At 48.8% G+C, this 26,867-nt stretch overlaps 1 protein-coding gene across 1 annotated transcript in view; it reads right to left on the reverse strand.

Annotated features, from left to right (window-relative positions):
• Window positions 1-26,867, reverse strand: part of myo5b (myosin VB) — a 183,614-nt gene that overhangs the window by 152,841 nt on the left and 3,906 nt on the right. The window contains exons 2-6 of the mRNA XM_079525228.1: window positions 19,510-19,620; window positions 14,714-14,906; window positions 8,130-8,274; window positions 7,713-7,869; window positions 2,060-2,203 (exon numbers count right to left, since the gene is read on the reverse strand). Of these exons, the coding sequence (XP_079381354.1) occupies window positions 2,060-2,203; window positions 7,713-7,869; window positions 8,130-8,274; window positions 14,714-14,906; window positions 19,510-19,620 (750 nt within the window). The remainder of the gene's footprint in view (window positions 1-2,059; window positions 2,204-7,712; window positions 7,870-8,129; window positions 8,275-14,713; window positions 14,907-19,509; window positions 19,621-26,867) is intronic.

A 26,867-nucleotide genomic window follows, 5' to 3' on the forward strand; every position in this document is an offset into this window, starting at 1 on the left:
TAAAGTATAACATAATGCTTAAAACACCAAAAGGTGTTCCCGCCTTAATGAAGTGGTTGCACCACTTAAAAATCAAGTGCCCTTGATACAGGCGTCGTAAATGACAGAATAGCCGATCTACAAGCTCACAGAGTTCCTGTCACACAAAAGATTTGGCGGGCCCCCCTTGCAGTAGCTAGGAGGACCCCCTAGGGGACCGGGACCCCTAGGGGGTCCGACCGGGACCCTAGGGGGTCCGACCGGTCGGTCCCGGTCGGACCCCCTAGGGGTCCCGGTCAGACCCCCTAGGGGTCGGACCCCCTCCGACCCCTAGGGGGTCCGACCGGGACCCCTAGGGGGTCCGACCGGGACCCTAGGGGGTCCGACCGGGACCTTCCGACCGGGACCCTAGGGGGTCCGACCCCTAGGGGGTCCGACCGGGACCCCTAGGGGTCGGACCCCCTAGGGGTCCCGGTCGGACCCCCTAGGGGTCCCGGTCGGACCCCCTGCTATACATTTACCACCCTAGACTCCTCCTACCTGGAACACCACCCTAGACTCCTCCTACCTGGAACACCACCCTAGACTCCTCCTACCTGGACCACCACCCTAGACTCCTCCTACCTGGAACACCACCCTAGACTCCTCCTACCTGGAACACCACCCTAGACTCCTCCTACCTGGAACACCACCCTAGACTCCTCCTACCTGGAACACCACCCTAGACTCCTCCTACCTGGAACACCACCCTAGACTCCTCCTACCTGGACCACCACCCTAGACTCCTCCCACCTGGACCACCACCCTAGACTCCTCCTACCTGGAACACCACCCTAGACTCCTCCTACCTGGAACACCACCCTGGACTCCTCCTACCTGGAACACCACCCTAGACTCCTCCTACCTGGACCACCACCCTAGACTCCTCCTACCTGGAACACCACCCTAGACTCCTCCTACCTGGAACACCACCCTAGACTCCTCCTACCTGGAACACCACCCTAGACTCCTCCTACCTGGAACACCACCCTAGACTCCTCCTACCTGGAACACCACCCTAGACTCCTCCTACCTGGACCACCACCCTAGACTCCTCCCACCTGGACCACCACCCTAGACTCCTCCTACCTGGAACACCACCCTAGACTCCTCCTACCTGGAACACCACCCTAGACTCCTCCTACCTGGAACACCACCCTAGACTCCTCCTACCTGGAACACCACCCTGGACTCCTCCTACCTGGAACACCACCCTAGACTCCTCCTACCTGGAACACCACCCTAGACTCCTCCTACCTGGAACACCACCCTAGACTCCTCCTACCTGGACCACCACCCTAGACTCCTCCTACCTGGAACACCACCCTAGACTCCTCCTACCTGGAACACCACCCTAGACTCCTCCTACCTGGAACACCACCCTAGACTCCTCCTACCTGGACCACCACCCTAGACTCCTCCTACCTGGAACACCACCCTAGACTCCTCCCACCTGGACCACCACCCTAGACTCCTCCTACCTGGAACACCACCCTAGACTCCTCCCACCTGGACCACCACCCTAGACTCCTCCCACCTGGACCACCACCCTAGACTCCTCCTACCTGGAACACCACCCTAGACTCCTCCTACCTGGAACACCACCCTAGACTCCTCCTACCTGGAACACCACCCTAGACTCCTCCTACCTGGAATACCACCCTAGACTCCTCCTACCTGGAACACCACCCTGGACTTCTCCTACCTGGAACACCACCCTAGACTCCTCCTACCTGGACCACCACCCTAGACTCCTCCTACCTGGAACACCACCCTAGACTCCTCCTACCTGGAACACCACCCTAGACTCCTCCTACCTGGAATACCACCCTAGACTCCTCCTACCTGGAACACCACCCTGGACTTCTCCTACCTGGAACACCACCCTAGACTCCTCCTACCTGGAACACCACCCTAGACTCCTCCTACCTGGAACACCACCCTAGACTCCTCCTACCTGGACCACCACCCTAGACTCCTCCTACCTGGAACACCACCCTAGACTCCTCCTACCTGGAATACCACCCTAGACTCCTCCTACCTGGAACACCACCCTAGACTTCTCCAGCAGGTAGGTCCTCATGTTTGCTCCGATGATGTGGAATCTCTGGTCGAAGCCGATCTGGATGTACTTCCCGAAGCGGCTGCTGTTGTCGTTCCTCGTGGTCTTGGCGTTCCCGATGGCCTGGAGAGAGAGAGAGAGAGAGAGGGAGGGAGAGAGAGAGAGGGGGAGGGGGAGGGAGAGAGAGAGAGAGAGGGAGAGAGAGAGAGAGAGAGAGAGAGAGAGGGAGAGGGAGGGAGAGAGAGGGAGAGGGAGAGGGAGAGGGAGAGGGGGAGAGGGAGAGGGAGAGGGAGAGGGAGAGGGAGAGGGAGAGGGAGAGGGAGAGGGAGAGGGAGGGAGGGAGGGAGAGGGAGAGAGGGAGAGGGGGAGAGGGGGAGAGAGAGAGGGAGAGGGAGAGGGAGAGGGAGAGGGAGAGGGAGAGAGAGAGAGAGAGGGAGAGAGGGAGAGAGAGAGAGAGAGAGAGAGAGAGAGAGAGAGAGAGAGAGAGAGAGAGAGAGAGAGAGAGAGAGAGAGACAGAGAGAGACAGAGAGAGAGAGAGAGAGAGAGAGAGAGAGAGAGAGAGAGAGAGAGAGAGAGAGAGAGAGACAGAGAGAGAGAGAGAAGGACACGTTGATGGTTTTATTTTATTTATTGATTTATTTTTTATAATTTTTATCCCACGATTTTGTAACCCATTTCTCACCCCTGGTTATCTAATGTGATCCTGGGCTTTACACACCATGACGCTAACGAAGGCTCTGCGCCGTACGGGTGTGTAACTCTGAGAGTGTACAAATGGAACCAAATGGACCTGTGAGGGTGCATTTGGTCCCATCTGTACCCCCAGAGATACGGGGGTCCTTGAAATAAAAAACCACTGCAATGGAAGCAGCTCAGAACAGGAAACAAACACTTTGCAGATTTGAGTTAAAAAAACGTTCGCTCCGAAATACTATATATATTCAAAGATTTGCGCCACATTTTCACGATTTATCAAAAATAGCAGACCTACAAGCTCGTAGCGTGGCACTCGGTGCCGCGCTAAGAGCTTGTAGATCTGCTATTTTTCAACAGCTAAAGTATAACATAATGCTTAAAACACCAAAAGGGGGGCCTGGGCCGTTGGCTCAGCGGTCCAGGCACCTTGGCTGGTAGTCCAGTCTGGCAGTGTGCCGCGGGTTCGACTCCCGATCCCGACGGCCTTCACTGCATGTCACCCCCCCCCCCCCATCTCTCTCCCCATCTCCTGTCAGCCTACCGTCTTGTTTTCACCAGAAACTGCCCCTCAATGTCGTTTCTGAGATACAGGCCTTTGAAGGCAGGGCTTACAATGGAAGTGGATCCGCGCGCATCTTCAAAATGGCCGCGGCCACTGTCCCACTTTGTGTTGTTGGGTTAGCAATAGCAGCTAACGATACGATCGGATCAAAACATGGATTAAAGAATGTAAACCCTGATTCACGAGAGTCTGGTGTTTGGCGGGCTAGGGTACTAATTTAACCCTCCGTGTTCGAGTTTCTGGCGGGCTCCGTGTTAATAACTACCTCCATGATGGGACTGGAGGCCAGGACCTTCTCCTCCCGTGTTAATAACTACCTCCATGATGGGACTGGAGGCCAGGACCTTCTCCTCCCGTGTTAATAACTACCTCCATGATGGGACTGGAGGCCAGGACCTTCTCCTCCCGTGTTAATAACTACCTCCATGATGGGACTGGAGGCCAGGACCTCCTCCTCCCGTGTTAATAACTACCTCCATGATGGGACTGGAGGCCAGGACCTTCTCCTCCTGTGTTAATAACTACCTCCATGATGGGACTGGAGGCCAGGACCTTCTCCTCCCGTGTTAATAACTACCTCCATGATGGGACTGGAGGCCAGGACCTTCTCCTCCTGTGTTAATAACTACCTCCATGATGGGACTGGAGGCCAGGACCTTCTCCTCCTGTGTTAATAACTACCTCCATGATGGGACTGGAGGCCAGGACCTTCTCCTCCCGTGTTAATAACTACCTCCATGATGGGACTGGAGGCCAGGACCTTCTCCTCCCGTGTTAATAACTACCTCCATGATGGGACTGGAGGCCAGGACCTTCTCCTCCCGTGTTAATAACTACCTCCATGATGGGACTGGAGGCCGGGACCTTCTCCTCCCGTGTTAATAACTACCTCCATGATGGGACTGGAGGCCAGGACCTTCTCCTCCCGTGTTAATAACTACCTCCATGATGGGACTGGAGGCCGGGACCTTCTCCTCCCGTGTTAATAACTACCTCCATGATGGGACTGGAGGCCAGGACCTTCTCCTCCCGTGTTAATAACTACCTCCATGATGGGACTGGAGGCCAGGACCTTCTCCTCCCGTGTTAATAACTACCTCCATGATGGGACTGGAGGCCAGGACCTTCTCCTCCCGTGTTAATAACTACCTCCATGATGGGACTGGAGGCCAGGACCTTCTCCTCCCGTGTTAATAACTACCTCCATGATGGGACTGGAGGCCAGGACCTTCTCCTCCCGTGTTAATAACTACCTCCATGATGGGACTGGAGGCCAGGACCTTCTCCTCCCGTGTTAATAACTACCTCCATGATGGGACTGGAGGCCAGGACCTTCTCCTCCTGTGTTAATAACTACCTCCATGATGGGACTGGAGGCCAGGACCTTCTCCTCCCGTGTTAATAACTACCTCCATGATGGGACTGGAGGCCAGGACCTTCTCCTCCCGTGTTAATAACTACCTCCATGATGGGACTGGAGGCCAGGACCTTCTCCTCCCGTGTTAATAACTACCTCCATGATGGGACTGGAGGCCAGGACCTTCTCCTCCCGTGTTAATAACTACCTCCATGATGGGACTGGAGGCCAGGACCTCCTCCTCCTGTGTTAATAACTACCTCCATGATGGGACTGGAGGCCGGGACCTTCTCCTCCCGTGTTAATAACTACCTCCATGATGGGACTGGAGGCCAGGACCTTCTCCTCCCGTGTTAATAACTACCTCCATGATGGGACTGGAGGCCAGGACCTTCTCCTCCCATGTTAATAACTACCTCCATGATGGGACTGGAGGCCAGGACCTTCTCCTCCCGTGTTAATAACTACCTCCATGATGGGACTGGAGGCCAGGACCTTCTCCTCCCGTGTTAATAACTACCTCCATGATGGGACTGGAGGCCAGGACCTTCTCCTCCCGTGTTAATAACTACCTCCATGATGGGACTGGAGGCCAGGACCTTCTCCTCCCGTGTTAATAACTACCTCCATGATGGGACTGGAGGCCAGGACCTTCTCCTCCCGTGTTAATAACTACCTCCATGATGGGACTGGAGGCCAGGACCTTCTCCTCCCGTGTTAATAACTACCTCCATGATGGGACTGGAGGCCAGGACCTTCTCCTCCCGTGTTAATAACTACCTCCATGATGGGACTGGAGGCCAGGACCTTCTCCTCCCGTGTTAATAACTACCTCCATGATGGGACTGGAGGCCAGGACCTTCTCCTCCCGTGTTAATAACTACCTCCATGATGGGACTGGAGGCCAGGACCTTCTCCTCCCGTGTTAATAACTACCTCCATGATGGGACTGGAGGCCAGGACCTTCTCCTCCCGTGTTAATAACTACCTCCATGATGGGACTGGAGGCCAGGACCTTCTCCTCCCGTGTTAATAACTACCTCCATGATGGGACTGGAGGCCAGGACCTTCTCCTCCCGTGTTAATAACTACCTCCATGATGGGACTGGAGGCCAGGACCTTCTCCTCCCGTGTTAATAACTACCTCCATGATGGGACTGGAGGCCAGGACCTTCTCCTCCCGTGTTAATAACTACCTCCATGATGGGACTGGAGGCCAGGACCTTCTCCTCCCGTGTTAATAACTACCTCCATGATGGGACTGGAGGCCAGGACCTTCTCCTCCCGTGTTAATAACTACCTCCATGATGGGACTGGAGGCCAGGACCTTCTCCTCCCGTGTTAATAACTACCTCCATGATGGGACTGGAGGCCAGGACCTTCTCCTCCCGTGTTAATAACTACCTCCATGATGGGACTGGAGGCCAGGACCTTCTCCTCCCGTGTTAATAACTACCTCCATGATGGGACTGGAGGCCAGGACCTTCTCCTCCCGTGTTAATAACTACCTCCATGATGGGACTGGAGGCCAGGACCTTCTCCTCCCGTGTTAATAACTACCTCCATGATGGGACTGGAGGCCAGGACCTTCTCCTCCCGTGTTAATAACTACCTCCATGATGGGACTGGAGGCCGGGACCTTCTCCTCCCGTGTTAATAACTACCTCCATGATGGGACTGGAGGCCGGGACCTTCTCCTCCCGTGTTAATAACTACCTCCATGATGGGACTGGAGGCCAGGACCTTCTCCTCCCGTGTTAATAACTACCTCCATGATGGGACTGGAGGCCGGGACCTTCTCCTCCCGTGTTAATAACTACCTCCATGATGGGACTGGAGGCCAGGACCTTCTCCTCCCGTGTTAATAACTACCTCCATGATGGGACTGGAGGCCAGGACCTTCTCCTCCCGTGTTAATAACTACCTCCATGATGGGACTGGAGGCCAGGACCTTCTCCTCCCGTGTTAATAACTACCTCCATGATGGGACTGGAGGCCGGGACCTTCTCCTCCCGTGTTAATAACTACCTCCATGATGGGACTGGAGGCCAGGACCTTCTCCTCCCGTGTTAATAACTACCTCCATGATGGGACTGGAGGCCAGGACCTTCTCCTCCCGTGTTAATAACTACCTCCATGATGGGACTGGAGGCCAGGACCTTCTCCTCCCGTGTTAATAACTACCTCCATGATGGGACTGGAGGCCAGGACCTTCTCCTCCCGTGTTAATAACTACCTCCATGATGGGACTGGAGGCCAGGACCTTCTCCTCCCGTGTTAATAACTACCTCCATGATGGGACTGGAGGCCAGGACCTTCTCCTCCCGTGTTAATAACTACCTCCATGATGGGACTGGAGGCCAGGACCTTCTCCTCCCGTGTTAATAACTACCTCCATGATGGGACTGGAGGCCAGGACCTTCTCCTCCCGTGTTAATAACTACCTCCATGATGGGACTGGAGGCCAGGACCTCCTCCTCCCGTGTTAATAACTACCTCCATGATGGGACTGGAGGCCAGGACCTTCTCCTCCCGTGTTAATAACTACCTCCATGATGGGACTGGAGGCCGGGACCTTCTCCTCCCGTGTTAATAACTACCTCCATGATGGGACTGGAGGCCAGGACCTTCTCCTCCCGTGTTAATAACTACCTCCATGATGGGACTGGAGGCCGGGACCTTCTCCTCCCGTGTTAATAACTACCTCCATGATGGGACTGGAGGCCAGGACCTTCTCCTCCCGTGTTAATAACTACCTCCATGATGGGACTGGAGGCCAGGACCTTCTCCTCCCGTGTTAATAACTACCTCCATGATGGGACTGGAGGCCAGGACCTTCTCCTCCCGTGTTAATAACTACCTCCATGATGGGACTGGAGGCCAGGACCTTCTCCTCCCGTGTTAATAACTACCTCCATGATGGGACTGGAGGCCAGGACCTTCTCCTCCCGTGTTAATAACTACCTCCATGATGGGACTGGAGGCCAGGACCTTCTCCTCCCGTGTTAATAACTACCTCCATGATGGGACTGGAGGCCAGGACCTTCTCCTCCACGTTGGTGTCGTTGAAGGATCCTCCCACCGTGGCGAAGTATCTCATGGCGTACTTAGCGGAGACCGTCTTCCCGGCGCCCGACTCCCCGCTGACGATGATGGACTGGTTCCTCTGGTCCCTGCACGCACGCACGCACACATGCACGCACGCACGCAGGCACGCACGCACGCAGGCACGCACGCACGCACGCACGCACGCAGGCACGCACGCAGGCACGCAGGCACGCAGGCACGCACGCACGCACGCACAGACACAGACACACACATTAATCATTTATTTATGTCCACATAAGAGATACAATACAAAGACACAAGATGCTGTACAGGATGATGCAATCAGCAAATCCCGGAAAACTAAAAATAATAACAATAATAATACCGTGCCATCTGCTTGTAAGCCTCCTCAGCCACAGCGAAGATGTGTGGGTCCATGTCTCCCATGTTCTGTCCGCTGTAGGCCGTGATCACCTCCTCTCCATATATGGAGAGCTGTTCGTAGGGGTTGATGGCCACCAGTACGATGCCTGGAGACACAGGAGAGATTAAACAATCATTACTATATGCCAGGATACGCGTCCACACTCCCTCCACTCACTCCACTCCACACTCACTCCAGAGGGCCACTATAGTTCCACACTCACTCCAGAGGGCCGCTATAGTTCCACACTCACTCCAGAGGGCCACTATAGTTCCACACTCACTCCAGAGGGCCACTATAGTTCCACACTCACTCCAGAGGACCACTATAGTTCCACACTCACTCCAGAGGACCACTATAGTTCCACTCTCACTCCAGAGGACCACTATAGTTCCACACTCACTCCAGAGGGCCACTATAGTTCCACACTCACTCCAGAGGGCCACTATAGTTCCACTCTCACTCCAGAGGACCACTATAGTTCCACACTCACTCCAGATGGCCACTATAGTTCCACACTCACTCCAGATGGCCACTATAGTTCCACTCTCACTCCAGAGGACCACTATAGTTCCACACTCACTCCAGATGGCCACTATAGTTCCACACTCACTCCAGAGGGCCACTATAGTTCCACACTCACTCCAGAGGACCACTATAGTTCCACACTCACTCCAGAGGACCACTATAGTTCCACACTCACTCCAGAGGACCACTATAGTTCCACACTCACTCCAGAGGACCACTATAGTTCCACACTCACTCCAGAGGGCCACTATAGTTCCACACTCACTCCAGAGGACCACTATAGTTCCACACTCACTCCAGAGGACCACTATAGTTCCACACTCACTCCAGAGGACCACTATAGTTCCACACTCACTCCAGAGGACCACTATAGTTCCACACTCACTCCAGAGGACCACTATAGTTCCACACTCACTCCAGAGGACCACTATAGTTCCACACTCACTCCAGAGGACCACTATAGTTCCACACTCACTCCAGAGGACCACTATAGTTCCACACTCACTCCAGAGGACCACTATAGTTCCACACTCACTCCAGAGGGCCACTATAGTTCCACACTCAGAGCCACAGTGTATATCACTGTCGTAGCAAAACTAGCCGACCTACAAGCTAGATCTATTTTTTTCTATATTTTAATTGAAAACCTGAATAATTCTTTGCTATTTTTTAATTGGAATCCTGAAAAGTAACCTTTTTTTTATTGAATTTCAAATGCATTTAGTTATAGTATAGTTATGTTAACTTTATGAACTGTTAACATAACTACATTGGACACAAAAAGACAATAACATTTTAATACTAGTCATTAAGTACTAGTCATTTAATACTAGTCATGAAGTAATTAAAGCGGGTTTGGAATTGTAAACAGCTGAAATAAATACTATATCAGTATTCTGATATTAACATGCGGGCCGCATTAACCCATTCTGGGCGGGAACCCCTTTTGGTGTTTTAAACATTATGTTATAATTTAGCTATTGAAAAATAGCAGACCTACAAGCTGCTATTTTTCAAAAGTCGTGAAAATGTGGCGCAGATCTTTGAATAAATATTCTTTCAGAGCGAACATTTTTAACTAAAATATTTGCTTCTGGGGGGGGGGGGGGGTGTCCTTGGAACTACATATTTTCAGATGGGGGTCTGCGGCCCAAGAGATAATTCTGGGGGTCCTTGACATGAAAAAGGTTGAGCACCAACAGACATAGAAACATAGGTTTTTCAGAAAAATGTTAGGATTTAGAAGCTTTTTTTTTTAATCGACCTCAGTCCAAAATGGGTTAAGTGAAGGGGGGGGGGGGCGCCAGTTGTCCACCCCTGGGCTAAGACTTCAGCCGACACCTTTTTGGTCAAACGTTTCTTTTTTTGCTAAAACAATGAACTTTGGTCAAACTTTCCTTTTTTGTAATGACCAAGATAAATAAATAAAGTGAACTGAACTCGTTTTCTTTATTTTCTTTATTATCGTCATTATTATTGTTGACGTGTTTTGTTGTTATTGTTGTGACTCTGATGTCTGTGAAAAATCTGTTCTCTAGAAATAATAAGATCCACTTACTGTTCTACAGCTAACTCCTCCTACTGTTCTACAGCTAACTCCTCCTACTGTTCTACAGCTAACTCCTCCTACTGTTCTACAGCTAACTCCTCCTACTGTTCTACAGCTAACTCCTCCTACTGTTCTACAGCTAACTCCTTCTACTGTTCTACATCTAACTCCTTCTACTGTTCTACAGCTAACTCCTCCTACTGTTCTACAGCTAACTCCTTCTACTGTTCTACAGCTAACTCCTTCTACTGTTCTACAGCTAACTCCTTCTACTGTTCTACAGCTAACTCCTTCTACTGTTCTACAGCTAACTCCTTCTACTGTTCTACAGCTAACTCCTTCTACTGTTCTACAGCTAACTCCTACTGTTCTGCAGCTAACTCCTTCTACTGTTCTACAGCTAACTCCTTCTACTGTTCTACAGCTAACTCCTTCTACTGTTCTACAGCTAACTCCTTCTACTGTTCTGCAGCTAACTCCTTCTACTGTTCTGCAGCTAACTCCTTCTACTGTTCTACAGCTAACTCCTTCTACTGTTCTGCAGCTAACTCCTTCTACTGTTCTGCAGCTAACTCCTTCTACTGTTCTGCAGCTAACTCCTTCTACTGTTCTACAGCTAACTCCTTCTACTGTTCTACAGCTAACTCCTTCTACTGTTCTACAGCTAACTCCTCCTACTGTTCTACAGCTAACTCCTCCTACTGTTCTACAGCTAACTCCTCCTACTGTTCTACAGCTAACTCCTTCTACTGTTCTACAGCTAACTCCTTCTACTGTTCTACAGCTAACTCCTTCTACTGTTCTACAGCTAACTCCTTCTACTGTTCTACAGCTAACTCCTCCTACTGTTCTACAGCTAACTCCTCCTACTGTTCTACAGCTAACTCCTTCTACTGTTCTACAGCTAACTCCTTCTACTGTTCTACAGCTAACTCCTTCTACTGTTCTACAGCTAACTCCTTCTACTGTTCTACAGCTAACTCCTTGATACTGTTCTACAGCTAACTCCTTCTCACACTCATTATCTCTGCTTCCTAACGAACATCATGAGTTGTGTGTGTGTGTGTGTGTGTGTGTGTGTGTGTGTGTGTGTGTGTGTGTGTGTGTGTGTGTGTGTGCGTGCGTGCGTGCGTGCGTGTGTGTGTATGTGTGTGTGTGCGGTCACAAGACACAGCGAGCGTAGCCTCTCAGCCCAGCTGATAAAATCATCTTAATCAGTTTGACATCTTTAACCCTCCAGTGCAGGGTTTGTCACAACAAGATCCATTGTTTATTTATATTCATCATTTTGAACCACGGAACCACCGTTTGATGACATTTAGCCTCTGAGACCCATTTGAGCCACGGACCACCGTTTGATGACATTTAGCCTCTCAGACCCATTTGAGCCACGGACCACCGTTTGATGACATTTAGCCTCTCAGACCCATTTGAGCCACGGACCACCGTTTGATGACATTTAGCCTCTCAGACCCATCTGAGCCACGGACCACCGTTTGATGACATTTAGCCTCTGAGACCCATTTGAGCCACGGACCACCGTTTGATGACATTTAGCCTCTCAGACCCATTTGAGCCACGGACCACCGTTTGATGACATTTAGCCTCTCAGACCCATCTGAGCCACGGACCACCGTTTGATGACATTTAGCCTCTGAGACCCATTTGAGCCACGGACCACCGTTTGATGACATTTAGCCTCTCAGACCCATTTGAGCCACGGACCACCGTTTGATGACATTTAGCCTCTCAGACCCATCTGAGCCACGGACCACCGTTTGATGACATTTAGCCTCTCAGACCCATCTGAGCCACGGACCACCGTTTGATGACATTTAGCCTCTCAGACCCATCTGAGCCACGGACCACCGTTTGATGACATTTAGCCTCTCAGACCCATCTGAGCCACGGACCACCGTTTGATGACATTTAGCCTCTCAGACCCATCTGAGCCACGGACCACCGTTTGATGACATTTAGCCTCTCAGACCCATTTGAGCCACGGACCACCGTTTGATGACATTTAGCCTCTCAGACCCATTTGAGCCACGGACCACCGTTTGATGACATTTAGCCTCTCAGACCCATCTGAGCCACGGACCACCATCTGATGACATTTAGCCTCTCAGACCCATTTGAGCCACGGACCACCGTTTGATGACATTTAGCCTCTCAGACCCAAAACTAAAGAATATTTTGTTGTCGTTGGATGAGATTAAAATTTGTCCACAATTCCATGCTGTATTGATGTTGGTACCATTAGGAGAGACAACAGGCTGTATTGATGTTGGTACCATTAGGAGAGACAACAGGCTGTATTGATGTTGGTACCATTAGGAGAGACAACAGGCTGTATTGATGTTGGTACCATTAGGAGAGACAACAGGCTGTATTGATGTTGGTACCTATACAATTCTTCTACATTCTCTTAATTGTGTAGACTTTGTGTAGAATTAAGTAAGGCTGTCAAAATTATCGCGTTAACGACATTCATTTATTGCGTTAAACTATTTTAATATGCAGCGGAAGAAACATCAATCTGTGCCGACAGGAGACTCCTGACAGCAAATTAAACCTAATCACTCTCTGATTACAGGCGCGTTCGGAAATAGCGCACTGAGCCCACTGTGGAATGCAAACTAATAGGCGAGTGCGCTCCGGTGTGGTATTTCCGAACCGCCCTATGTTTAATCAGTGCGGCAGCGAGTCTCTCACTGACCAGGGCTGGACCAGGGCTGGACCAGGGCTGGACCAGGGCTGGACCACAGTAACAGGTTAGGGTGCGTTAGGTTTATGTACCACAGTAACAGGTTAGGGTGCGTTAGGTTTACGTACCACAGTAACAGGTTAGGGTGCATTAGGTTTATGGACCACAGTAACAGGTTAGGGTGCGTTAGGTTTATGGACCACAGTAACAGGTTAGGGTGCGTTAGGTTTATGTACCACAGTAACAGGTTAGGGTGCGTTAGGTTTATGTACCACAGTAACAGGTTAGGGTGCGTTAGGTTTATGTACCACAGTAACAGGTTAGGGTGCGTTAGGTTTATGGACCACAGTAACAGGTTAGGGTGCGTTATGTTTACGTACCACAGTAACAGGTTAGGGTTAGGGTGCGTTAGGTTTATGGACCACAGTAACAGGTTAGGGTGCGTTATGTTTACGTACCACAGTAACAGGTTAGGGTTAGGGTGCGTTACGTTTATGTACCACAGTAACAGGTTAGGGTGCGTTAGGTTTATGTACCACAGTAACAGGTTAGGGTTAGGGTGCGTTAGGTTTATGTACCACAGTAACAGGTTAGGGTGCGTTACGTTTATGTACCACAGTAACAGGTTAGGGTGCGTTACGTTTATGTACCACAGTAACAGGTTAGGGTGCGTTAGGTTTATGTACCACAGTAACAGGTTAGGGTGCGTTAGGTTTCGTACCACAGTAACAGGTTAGGGTGCGTTACGTTTATGTACCACAGTAACAGGTTAGGGTGCGTTAGGTTTACGTACCACAGTAACAGGTTAGGGTTAGGGTGCGTTAGGTTTCGTACCACAGTAACAGGTTAGGGTTAGGGTGCGTTAGGTTTACGTACCACAGTAACAGGTTAGGGTGCGTTAGGTTTACGTACCACAGTAACAGGTTAGGGTTAGGGTGCGTTAGGTTTATGTACCACAGTAACAGGTTAGGGTTAGGGTGCGTTAGGTTTATGTACCACAGTAACAGGTTAGGGTGCGTTAGGTTTATGTACCACAGTAACAGGTTAGGGTGCGTTAGGTTTACGTACCACAGTAACAGGTTAGGGTTAGGGTGCGTTAGGTTTATGTACCACAGTAACAGGTTAGGGTGCGTTAGGTTTATGTACCACAGTAACAGGTTAGGGTGCGTTAGGTTTATGTACCACAGTAACAGGTTAGGGTGCGTTAGGTTTACGTACCACAGTAACAGGTTAGGGTGCGTTAGGTTTCGTACCACAGTAACAGGTTAGGGTGCGTTAGGTTTCGTACCACAGTAACATGTTAGGGTTAGGGGGGCGTTTGGTTTCGTACCACAGTAACAGGTTAGGGTGCGTTAGGTTTACGTACCACAGTAACAGGTTAGGGTTAGGGTGCGTTAGGTTTACGTACCACAGTAACAGGTTAGGGTTAGGGTGCGTTAGGTTTATGTACCACAGTAACAGGTTAGGGTGCGTTAGGTTTACGTACCACAGTAACAGGTTAGGGTTAGGGTGCGTTAGGTTTACGTACCACAGTAACAGGTTAGGGTGCGTTAGGTTTACGTACCACAGTAACAGGTTAGGGTGCGTTAGGTTTACGTACCACAGTAACAGGTTAGGGTTAGGGTGCGTTAGGTTTATGTACCACAGTAACAGGTTAGGGTGCGTTAGGTTCACGTACCACAGTAACAGGTTAGGGTTAGGGTGCGTTAGGTTTACGTACCACAGTAACAGGTTAGGGTTAGGGTGCGTTAGGTTTCGTACCACAGTAGGTGTAGATGTTATTGCTCTCCAGAAAGCGAACCCTCAGGTTGTGAAGCACGGCCGGTTCGTGGAGGTAGCTGAGCGCCGTGAGGTCGTTCTCGCCAACCAGGATGTCCGGGTTCCGCAGGAAGGGGAGGGCCTTGGCTTTGTTGGCTCCTCCCCCTCCTCCTCCTCCGATTGGGTAGTCCAGTGCCTGGGGAGAGAGTAGCTGTTAACTCCTTTACACCTGAGACCAGATTCTACAAAGAATGTCTTCTAAATCCTGACAGTTTTCTGAAAAAAACTCATGTTTCTATATCAGTGGTTCTCACAGGGTTAAACCTCATGTTTCGGGTTAGGGTGCGTTAGGTTTCGTACCACAGTAACAGGTTAGGGTGCGTTAGGTTTACGTACCACAGTAACAGGTTAGGGTGCGTTAGGTTTACGTACCACAGTAACAGGTTAGGGTGCGTTAGGTTTCGTACCACAGTAACAGGTTAGGGTGCGTTATGTTTACGTACCACAGTAACAGGTTAGGGTGCGTTAGGTTTACGTACCACAGTAACAGGTTAGGGTGCGTTAGGTTTCGTACCACAGTAACAGGTTAGGGTGCGTTAGGTTTCGTACCACAGTAACAGGTTAGGGTACCACAGTACCACAGGGTTAAACCTCATGTTTCTATATCAGTGGTTCTCACAGGGTTAAAACCTCATGTTTCTATAGCAGTGATTCTCACGGGGTTAAACCTCATGTTTCTATAGCAGTGATTCTCACAGGGTTAAACCTCATGTTTCTATATAAGTGGTTCTCACAGGGTTAAAACCTCATGTTTCTATATCAGTGGTTCTCACAGGGTTAAAACCTCATGTTTCTACATCAGTGGTTCTCACAGGGTTAAAACCTCATGTTTCTATATCAGTGGTTCTCACAGGGTTAAAACCTCATGTTTCTATATCAGTGGTTCTCACAGGGTTAAACCTCATGTTTCTATATCAGTGGTTCTCACAGGGTTAAAACCTCATGTTTCTATATCAGTCGTTCGCAGACGTTTTCATGTCAAGGACCCCCAGAATTTTCTGTATTTGGCCGCCGACCCCCATCTGAAAATATGTTGTTCCAGGGACCCCCCCCCCCCCCCCCCCTCAGAAGCAAAGATTTGAATTAAAAACGTTCCCTCTGAAAGAATATAATATAGAGCTGGGACTCGATTAAAATTTTTAATCTAATTAATCAGAGGCTTTGTAGTTAATTAATCTCGATTAATCGCATTTTAATCGCATATCATTATTTGACCCGAGAACAGTGAGAAAGCTATTTTTTCAAATGGATTTTGGTATACTAGTGAATCAATGAATAGTGACTACAGGATACCACTAATTTTCAACATTTTACTGTCATTAATATACCTTAGAGCTGTTAATAATAATAAATAATAAAAAGGTCACCCCATTCTGTGTTGCCTAGAACTGGAGGTCTGAAAAAAAATCAGTGACAGTAACAAGTACATCTCAGTGACATCACAAAGCTGTACTTCATATTGTTACTGTTTTTTGTCAGACCTCCAGTTCTAGGCAACACAAAATGAGATGACTTTTTATTATTTCCAGTTTTCCACACAACTCCATAGAAAAATGTTGAAAATGAGTGGTATTCCCCTTTAAGCAATACAACTTTTTTTTCAACAGATAAACAAGTGCAGCAAGTGCCTATATAAAGTGTCTATGAATACTCAAATGTGCTTTGCATGGTGGGGCATTATTAGGGGGGAAACACTTAGACAAAGGAATAAAATAAAAAACGGTGGAATGAACTAGCTGGGGAATGCATTTCACATGGGGTTGGGGCAGAACATTGTCTGACCACGGACTTTCACACTTGCTGCTTCAGTATGTTTCGCATCGAGGACAGCTTGACAGCTTCGTGCTGTGGTGAAATCTCTGCGAGCCTCTGCAAGCCTCTACTCAGTGCGAGACATGCTAAGCTGAAGCAGCTAGCATGGAGCTAACATTGGTCATATGGCTTATGGATCCTTTACATTGCACACAACCATGCTGCTATCCACGCGTCCATCCGATAGCTTTTAAATCTAAATGCCCCATCCACGGAGCAAAAGCGATATAAGCGGCTTCTTCATTCGATTCGTTTCTCGTTTGGGTGGTGTTGTTGTCTGACGGAGCTGTAGTGTAGAGTGAAAATGGACTGCTGCTGCTGCGAGGGGGGGGGGGGCTGCTCCTCCCCCTGCAAGCAGTGCAAGGCATGCAGGGGGGGGGGGGGCTGCTCCTCCCCCTGCAAGCAGTGCAATGCATGCAGAGCCTATTCAGTACTAGAAATGCGCCCAGTGAGAAACGTTCCGCCGTGAAAAAAAAGGTGCGATTAAATTTTTTTGGTGTTAGAATTATGTTATGCTTTAGCTATTGAAAAATAGCAGATCTACAAGCTCATAGCGCGCCACCAAGTGGTGCGCTACGAGCTTGTAGGTCTGCTATTTTTGAAAATTTGTAAAAACGTTATTTTTATTTCGACGTCAGGCCTAAATGGGTTAAGGCGTCTTACTGGTTAATTATAGTTTTATGTATAAATATGTTTCTTACGGTATCATCTTCCAGACTGAGATGGAGGACAGGTTGGATATTTATAAATAAAGTCAGTATTATTAATTATAGTTGTATGTATAAATAAATAGAGATTAACCCATTCTGGGCGGGAACCCCTTTTGGTGTTTTTAACTAAGCATTATGTTATACTTTAGCTATTGAAAAATAGCAGATCTACAAGCTCGTAGCGCGCCACTCGCGCTTAGGTCTGCTATTTTTGAAAGATCGTGAAAATGCGGCACAAATCTTTGAATATATATTCTTTCAGAAGACTTTTTTTATTTTATTTCAACGTCAGTAATATTAATTATAGTATAAATAGAGATTAAATAAAGTCAGTATTATTAATTATAGTTACGGTATAGACAGGTTGTATATTTATTAATTATAGTTACCGTCTCATCTTACAGTCTGAGGTGGAGGACAGGTTGTATATTTATATTTAAAGGACCAAGCAGTTCTGAAAGAACTTGGTCCTTTTTTGAAATTGCTATTTATTTTCTTCCGCCAAAATAGCAGTTCTGGCTGAACCGTGCAGTCGGTTTTCGCGAAATTTGGAGATATGGTAGAGGTCCATGCCAAACGGTGAGGATGCGAAGCCCACAACCATTGGCCAAAGGGTGGCGCTATATTGAAAATGCAAACTTTGACCAGGCATAGCTCATGAACCGTTTGACCGTCGGCAATGAAACCTCGACACACATATGCGTCTCCTCATGCCGCAAGTTCCGTGCTGTTACTTTTGACCTCTGACCTCTAGATCACCCGCCATTTTGAATTATATGAAAATCAATTAAAATGCATCTCCTCCCAGGATCTTTGATCAAAATGCACGAAACCTTCTACACGTGAACTTTGGACCTATACGGACATAACAAAGTATAGTATGTTTTTGTAAGTGAAAAAATGAAGGTTTTATGAGCCAATGAAAATTGCCGTTTTGTGAAATTCTGTCTTTACTTTGTTCTGTTGTAGTGCCTGTGGCTTTGCTGACCTCTGCTGGTCAAAAGTGCCTCACCTGTCAATCACCTGAGCCACACCCTTAGTCAGCTGTTCTTGATTAGTAGGGTATATAAGAGGACCTGTGGCCAGCAGCTCATTGTCTCCCAACACCCAAACTGAACAGTTGTGTTCCCTTTTTGTTGCTGTTATTAGTTAAGTTTCAGATGGGCAAGTATTGGTAAGGCTCAGATGGGTAAGTACTGTATTCTTGTCCATCAGTCCCTGTTTTGCAATGCAGGATTTTAAATAAATGTGTAATATCTTTGTAAACTTTTGATCTGACTTTGTGTCCTTTTATGTTAGCCCTTGGTTGAGCCAAGTTTAAAGGGCCGTAACAATGATAGAAACTGATTTGTTTAGTGAGAAACATGTATAAAGAACTTGATCCTGATCAAATCAGGTTCTTTACTCATGAATTGATAGATTATTTGATGTTGTACAACAGTGATTTTGAAACAAAGACTGATTTGGACACCTGGCCTTTCAGTTCAGGTTTTTTGTGTCCTGAAAGGATTCCCTTGCATGGATGGTTCTGGTACCGGATGGTACCCAGACCTGGCGAGCCGACCCGGAACTCTGAACCCCCCCCCCCCCCCCCCCCCCCCTTCACCCACAAATGTGGTAATCTGGTTCTCCAAATTGGAGAAAGAGACTGCTTTCCCTGAACTGAATAGGAACTGAACTGGGACTTTTCAATTCAACAACTTAAAGTGGGCCCCATTTGTTTGTTTTTCATGAATGTTCAAAGCTGTTTATTTTCTGTGAAGTTTAATAATAATTTTTCAGTTAACCTTTAATCCCTATTTCCGACTCCGATTGGTTTTCACTCACTCATTGAGCTCCTCGTCTGAATCTGGTACATTTTCTGGTTTATATGCAGTCAATTAAATTATCTTTACCCACCTTTATCATTAGTTATTTTTGTGCAACTTGCTACAAAAACACTGAATGATTTTGCTTGTTAGCTCGGTAGGTAGAGCTCTTGCCTTTGCAACACAAGGTCATGGGTTCAAATCTGGGCACCGCCAACTCTGTGTATGAGTCTTCAAGAACCCTTACCTGCCTCCCACTATAAAAAACCGACCCTGTCACAATTCCATGGTCTTTTTCTCAAGTTTAGTCTTCCATGTTTCTTGTGCATATTATTCGTATTGCCTTCTTGCTTGGTCCGGCCTTATCGCTGCTTGCAGCGATCCTTTTCTAGTTATTAATTATAGTTACCGTCTCATCGTCCAGTCTGAGGTGGAGGACAGGTTGTCCTTCGCTGTAATCTGACGTGATCTCTGCTGCTCTCCACACATCGTCTGGGTCTGGGATCCACACTCTGGTGTACTGGAAACATAGAAATATATACAAACATATACATATAAATATATATATAAAAATGGACAAGACGCTATACATTCACCCATTCACACGCACGCACGCACGCACGCACGCACGCACGCACGCATGCATCTATAGGACCCCTCCATGAAGTTGGCACCCTATATGATGAAAACATGAATAAAAAAATGGTGTCATTCTTTAGCGCTGGACGTGTTCATTTCATCATTTTGTGCTGGTAACATTTTTGAGATGTTTGAAGCTGTCCTAGTCTGGTGTACTGGCGCCCCCTGTGGACCAGACCCCGTAATGACAGTCCTTAACATGGACTAGTGGAGAAGAGATCCAGTAGAACTCAGAGACAAGTCATCGCTCTGAAAATAGCAGATCTACAAGCTCACAACTCGTCACAGCGTGACACGCTGTGAGCTTGTAGATCTGCTATTTTCAGAGCGCAAAGAAGTGTGAATCCTGGTCTCTATACTGCCTCCCCCTGGCCAGCCGGGGCGCCTGATGGAGGGGAAAGGAACTGGTCTCTAAACTGGTCTCTAAAACTGAATCAAAATCAGCTGTGAAACTCATCATTGCTTCATTCATGACACCTGTCAATCAAACATCATGACAGCTGTCAATCAAACATGAATCCTTCACCTCTCATAATGACAGCTGTCAATCAACCATTTCTGCTCTCATTCATGACAGCTGTCAGTCAAACATCATGACAGCTGTCAGTCAAACATCATGACAGCTGTCAGTCAAACATCATGACAGCTGTCAGTCAAACATTCCTCCATCATAAGTGGTGAAGAGTTCAGATCCAATGGACCAATCAGAGTTCAGATCCAATGGACCAATCAGAACAATTCAAGCATTTATCCTAATCTGTAGATAATCCTTTGTTTATCAAACTGTAACGTGTGTGTGTGTGTGTGTGTGTGTGTGTGTGTGTGTGTGTGTGTGTGTGTGTGTGTGTGTGTGTGTGTGTGTGTGTGTGTGTGTTGTCTGCTCCAACGCTAAGTGGGTCATTTCAGGACAGGAATTCCACAGAGCGAATGAATGGAGGCCTTATGATGTATGTATATACACACACACACACACACACACACACACACACACACACACACACACACACACACACACACACATATATAGGGTTAGGGTTAGAGACAGAGACAGAGAGAAAATTTTTAATTTTCCCATTTGCTTCCATTTGTACACTCTCAGAGTTACAGACCCATAAGGGTCCATTTGGTTCCAAACTATCATTTAGCTGGGGACCCCCTGGAACTCCCTGAAGGACCCCTAAGGACCCCTGGGGGTCCCCGGACCCCCTGGAACTCCCTGAAGGACCCCTAAGGACCCCTAGGGGGTCCCTGGACCCCCTGGAACTCCCTCAAGGACCCCTGGGGGTCCCCGGACCCCCTGGAACTCCCTCAAGGACCCCTGGGGGTCCCCGGACCCCCTGGAACTCCCTGAAGGACCCCTAAGGACCCCTAGGGGGTCCCTGGACCCCCTGGAACTCCCTCAAGGACCCCTGGGGGTCCCCGGACCCCCTGGAACTCCCTCAAGGACCCCTAGGGGTCCCTGGACCCCCTGGAACTCCCTGGAACTCCCTCAAGGACCCCTGGGGTCCCCGGACCCCCTGGAACTCCCTGAAGGACCCCTAAGGACCCCTGGGGGTCCCCTGACCCCCTGGACCCCCTGGAACTCCCTCAAGGACCCCTGGGGGTCCCTGGACCCCCTGGAACTCCCTGGAACTCCCTCAAGGACCCCTGGGGTCCCCTGACCCCCTGGAACTCCCTGGAACTCCCTCAAGGACCCCTGGGGTCCCCGGACCCCCTGGAACTCCCTGGAACTCCCTCAAGGACCCCTGGGGTCCCCGGACCCCCTGGAACTCCCTGAAGGACCCCTGGGGGTCCCCGGACCCCACGTTGGGCTGTACATCTTTAATACCTGTAAAGATACAGCTCAACAACTTTATCCTGTTGCTGAAAATAGTTTAACCCATTTAGGCCTCCCATCCCTGGACCCCCTGGAACTCCCTCAAGGACCCCTGGGGGTCCCCGGACCCCCTGGAACTCCCTCAAGGACCCCTAGGGGTCCCTGGACCCCCTGGAACTCCCTGGAACTCCCTCAAGGACCCCTGGGGTCCCCGGACCCCCTGGAACTCCCTGAAGGACCCCTAAGGACCCCTGGGGGTCCCCTGACCCCCTGGACCCCCTGGAACTCCCTCAAGGACCCCTGGGGGTCCCTGGACCCCCTGGAACTCCCTGGAACTCCCTCAAGGACCCCTGGGGTCCCCTGACCCCCTGGAACTCCCTGGAACTCCCTCAAGGACCCCTGGGGTCCCCGGACCCCCTGGAACTCCCTGGAACTCCCTCAAGGACCCCTGGGGTCCCCGGACCCCCTGGAACTCCCTGAAGGACCCCTGGGGGTCCCCGGACCCCACGTTGGGCTGTACATCTTTAATACCTGTAAAGATACAGCTCAACAACTTTATCCTGTTGCTGAAAATAGTTTAACCCATTTAGGCCTGAGGCCGATTCTAAAAACGCCTCTAAATCCTGACCTGAGGTTTCTGAAAAACCCTGAAAAACCCTGGCCTAAACCCTGGCCTAAACCCTGGCCTAAACCCTGGCACATGGCGAGGTCTGTGGAAACGCTCTTGAAAACAAACTATTGCATTGTGGGTTTGAGGTGACAGTCGGGCCCTTTTTTATTTCAATAAATCAATTCTCTCTCTCACACACACACACACACACACACACACACACACACACACACACACACACACACACACACACACACACACACACACACACACACACACACACACACACACACACACACACACACACACACACACACACACACACACACACACTCATTTGAATAGGAGAGAATGGTGGGCGGGGTCAAGGCTGCTAAACAGGTTCCGTGTGAAAGGTGAGCGAGAGTGACATAATGCACGCACGCACGCGCGCACGCACGCACGCACGCACGCACGCACGCACACTACCTGTGCATGTAAACAGAGTCTGCCTCCTCAACATGTAAACAGAGTCCGCCTCCTCAACATGTAAACAGAGTCCGCCTCCTCAACATGTAAACAGAGTCCGCCTCCTCAACATGTAAACAGAGTCCGCCTCCTCAACATGTAAACAGAGTCCGCCTCCTCAACATGTAAACAGAGTCTGCCTCCTCAACATGTAAACAGAGTCTGCCTCCTCAACATGTAAACAGAGTCCGCCTCCTCAACATGTAAACAGAGTCCGCCTCCTCAACATGTAAACAGAGTCTGCCTCCTCAACATGTAAACAGAGTCTGCCTCCTCAACAGTCTGCCTCCTCAACAGGCCTGTAAACAGAGTCTGCCTCCTCAACACTACCTGTGCATGTGAACAGAGTCTGCCTCCTCAACAGGCCTGTAAACAGAGTCTGCCTCCTCAACAGTCTGCCTCCTCAACAGGCCTGTAAACAGGCCTCCTCAACAGTCTGCCTCCTCAACATGTAAACAGAGTCTGCCTCCTCAACATGTAAACAGAGTCTGCCTCCTCAACAGGCCTGTAAACAGAGTCTGCCTCCTCAACAGGCCTGTAAACAGAGTCTGCCTCCTCAACAGGCCTGTAAACATAGTCTGCCTCCTCAACAGGCCTGAGACAGATTCATGTAAACAGAGTCTGCCTCCTCAACAGGCCTGTAAACAGAGTCTGCCTCCTCAACAGGCCTGTAAACAGAGTCTGCCTCCTCAACAGGCCTGTAAACAGAGTCTGCCTCCTCAACAGGCCTGTAAACAGAGTCTGCCTCCTCAACAGGCCTGTAAACAGAGTCTGCCTCCTCAACAGGCCTGTAAACAGTCTGCCTCCTCAACAGGCCTGTAAACAGAGTCTGCCTCCTCAACAGGCCTGTAAACAGAGTCTGCCTCCTCAACAGGCCTGTAAACAGAGTCTGCCTCCTCAACAGGCCTGTAAACAGTCTGCCTCCTCAACAGGCCTGTAAACATAGTCTGCCTCCTCAACAGGCCTGTAAACAGTCTGCCTCCTCAACAGGCCTGTAAACAGAGTCTGCCTCCTCAACAGGCCTGTAAACAGAGTCTGCCTCCTCAACAGGCCTGTAAACAGTCTGCCTCCTCAACAGGCCTGTAAACATAGTCTGCCTCCTCAACAGGCCTGTAAACAGTCTGCCTCCTCAACAGGCCTGTAAACATAGTCTGCCTCCTCAACAGGCCTGTAAACAGTCTGCCTCCTCAACAGGCCTGTAAACAGAGTCTGCCTCCTCAACAGGCCTGTAAACAGAGTCTGCCTCCTCAACAGGCCTGTAAACAGTCTGCCTCCTCAACAGGCCTGTAAACAGTCTGCCTCCTCAACAGGCCTGTAAACAGTCTGCCTCCTCAACAGGCCTGTAAACAGAGTCTGCCTCCTCAACAGGCCTGAGACAGATTCTAAATCCTGACCTACAGTTTTCGGAAAAACTTCAAATATTGATATTACAGCAGCATCAATTTATTTACATTTTTGAATACTGTACATACTGTACATACTGTACATACTGTACATACTGTACAGAACCCCAACATGGGTTCCCTTCCCCGGAAAGGGTTAAACACTTCTTTAAATCGGAGGCTTTTCTCTTTTCAATGATATTTAAATAGTTTTGAGGAATTAATTAATTCATTAATTAATGCTGCCGTTTGTCCCAAAGTGACTGAACAACACTGAGCTATTTGTTCCTGTTTGACCCTTTAGAGTTTAGACCCTGAGTTCCATATTAACCCTTTAGAGTTTAGACCCTGAGTTCCATATTCTACCCTTTAGAGTTTAGACCCTGAGTTCCATATTCTAGAGTTTAGACCCTGAGTTCCTGTTCCTGTTGGACCCTTTAGAGTTTAGACCCTGAGTTCCATATTCTAGAGTTTAGACCCTGAGTTCCTGTTCCTGTTGGACCCTTTAGAGTTTAGACCCTGAGTTCCATATTCTAGAGTTTAGACCCTGAGTTCCTGTTCCTGTTGGACCCTTTAGAGTTTAGACCCTGAGTTCCATATTCTAGAGTTTAGACCCTGAGTTCCTGTTCCTGTTGGACCCTTTAGAGTTTAGACCCTGAGTTCCATATTAACCCTTTAGAGTTTAGACCCTGAGTTCCATATTTAACCCTTTAGGACCCTTTAGGACCCTTTAGGACCCTGTAGGACCCTTTAGAGTTTAGACCCTGAGTTCCATATTCGACCTCCTTTAGAGTTTAGACCCTGAGTTCCATATTAACCCTTTAGAGTTTAGACCCTGAGTTTAGACCCTGAGTTTAGACCCTGAGTTCCATATTTAACCCTTTAGAGTTTAGACCCTGAGTTCCATATTCGACCTCCTTCTAAAACATGACAGTTGATCTGATAAAACCTCATGTTTCTGTATCAGTGGAGCTCAAACTGTTTCACGTCAAGGACCCCCAAGATTATCGGTAATCGGCCGCCGACCCCCCCCCCCCCCCCCCAACAAACAAACAACTACACTTTAGAAACAAGGCCAAATAAACAACTGCACTTTAGAAACAAGACCAAATAAACAACTACACTTTAGAAACAAGACCAAATAAACAACTACACTTTAGAAACAAGACCAAATAAACAACTACACTTTAGAAACAAGACCAAATAAACAACGACCAAATAAACAACTACACTTTAGAAACAAGGCCAAATAAACAACTACACTTTAGAAACAAGACCAAATAAACAACTACACTTTAGAAACAAGGCCAAATAAACAACTACACTTTAGAAACAAGACCAAATAAACAACTACACTTTAGAAACAAGACCAAATAAACAACTACACTTTAGAAACAAGACCAAATAAACAACTACACTTTAGAAACAAGACCAAACAAACAACTACACTTTAGAAACAAGCCCAAATAAACAACTACACTTTAGAAACAAGACCAAATAAACAACTACACTTTAGAAACAAGCCCAAATAAACAACTACACTTTAGAAACAAGACCAAATAAACAACTACACTTTAGAAACAAGACAAAATAGCAACACACAACAATATTTACAGAAAACAAAACAAGACCAAACTGGCTTATAATGAGCAGACATGGCAAGTAACACCGCTGCCTGTGCTGTCAGCATAATGAGGAACTGCCCCAGGTACAACCTGGGTGTGGCAACATGCACACGCACACGCACACGCACACGCACACACGAAAAGGGAACCTGTATGACCCAGAAATACAAAGTGCACACAGGTTCCCTTTTCACCTGCGTGCGTGCGTGCGTGCGTGCGTATATATGAATAGGCCTACTCAAGTGTACTTTACATGATGGGGGCATACAAACTTTATTGGGGGGGGGGGGGGGGGGGGGACTAAGACGAAGCAATACACCCAGGTGTCCTGGTGTGTCATTGGGCGGGAACCCCTTTTGGTGTTTCTAGCATTGTGTTATACTTTAGCTGTTGAAAAATAGCAGTGCCGCGCTACGAGCTGTAGCCCCGCAGCGCGGCACCGAGCTGTAGCCCCGTAGCGCGGCACCGAGCTGTAGCCCCGCAGCGCGGCACCGAGCTGTAGCCCCGTAGCGCGGCACCGAGCTGTAGCCCCGCAGCGCGGCACCGAGCTGTAGCCCCGTAGCGCGGCACCGAGCTGTAGCCCCGCAGCGCGGCACCGAGCTGTAGCCCCGTAGCGCGGCACCGAGCTGTAGCCCCGCAGCGCGGCACCGAGCTGTAGCCCCGCAGCGCGGCACCGAGCTGTAGCCCCGCAGCGCGGCACTCGGTGCCGCGCTACGAGCTGCACTCGTAGATTTTAGTTAAAAACGTTGGCTCTGAAAGAATATATATTCAAAGATTTGTGCCGCATTTTCACGATTTTTCAAAAATAGCAGACCTACAAGCTCACTATGAGCTTGTAGGTCTGCTATTTTTCAACAGCTTTTTGATTGATTGATTGAAATATGTATTAACAGTTTGCAGAATTACAGTACATTTCAAGCACAACTCAATACAAAGGCTGTTAACTGTGAGTGGACGACACCATCATAAAGCATTACACTTGTTTACAAGAGGGTCCACCATGTTCAATTCATCAAAACATTTAGGGGCTGCCTTCACGAGGACGTCGCGGGCTGTTCCCCGCCTAAGTTTTGTGAACGATATAAAACTTACTGCGTCTACATTGCGGTTATGTTAATTATGTACGACGTCCACTCGAGACCGGTAAACTGCTTCGTTTTCAAGATAAAGATGCAATACACATGGCTG

Source organism: Electrona antarctica (assembly GCF_951216825.1).
Source record: "Electrona antarctica genome assembly, chromosome: 16".
Taxonomy (NCBI): Eukaryota; Metazoa; Chordata; class Actinopteri; order Myctophiformes; family Myctophidae; genus Electrona; species Electrona antarctica.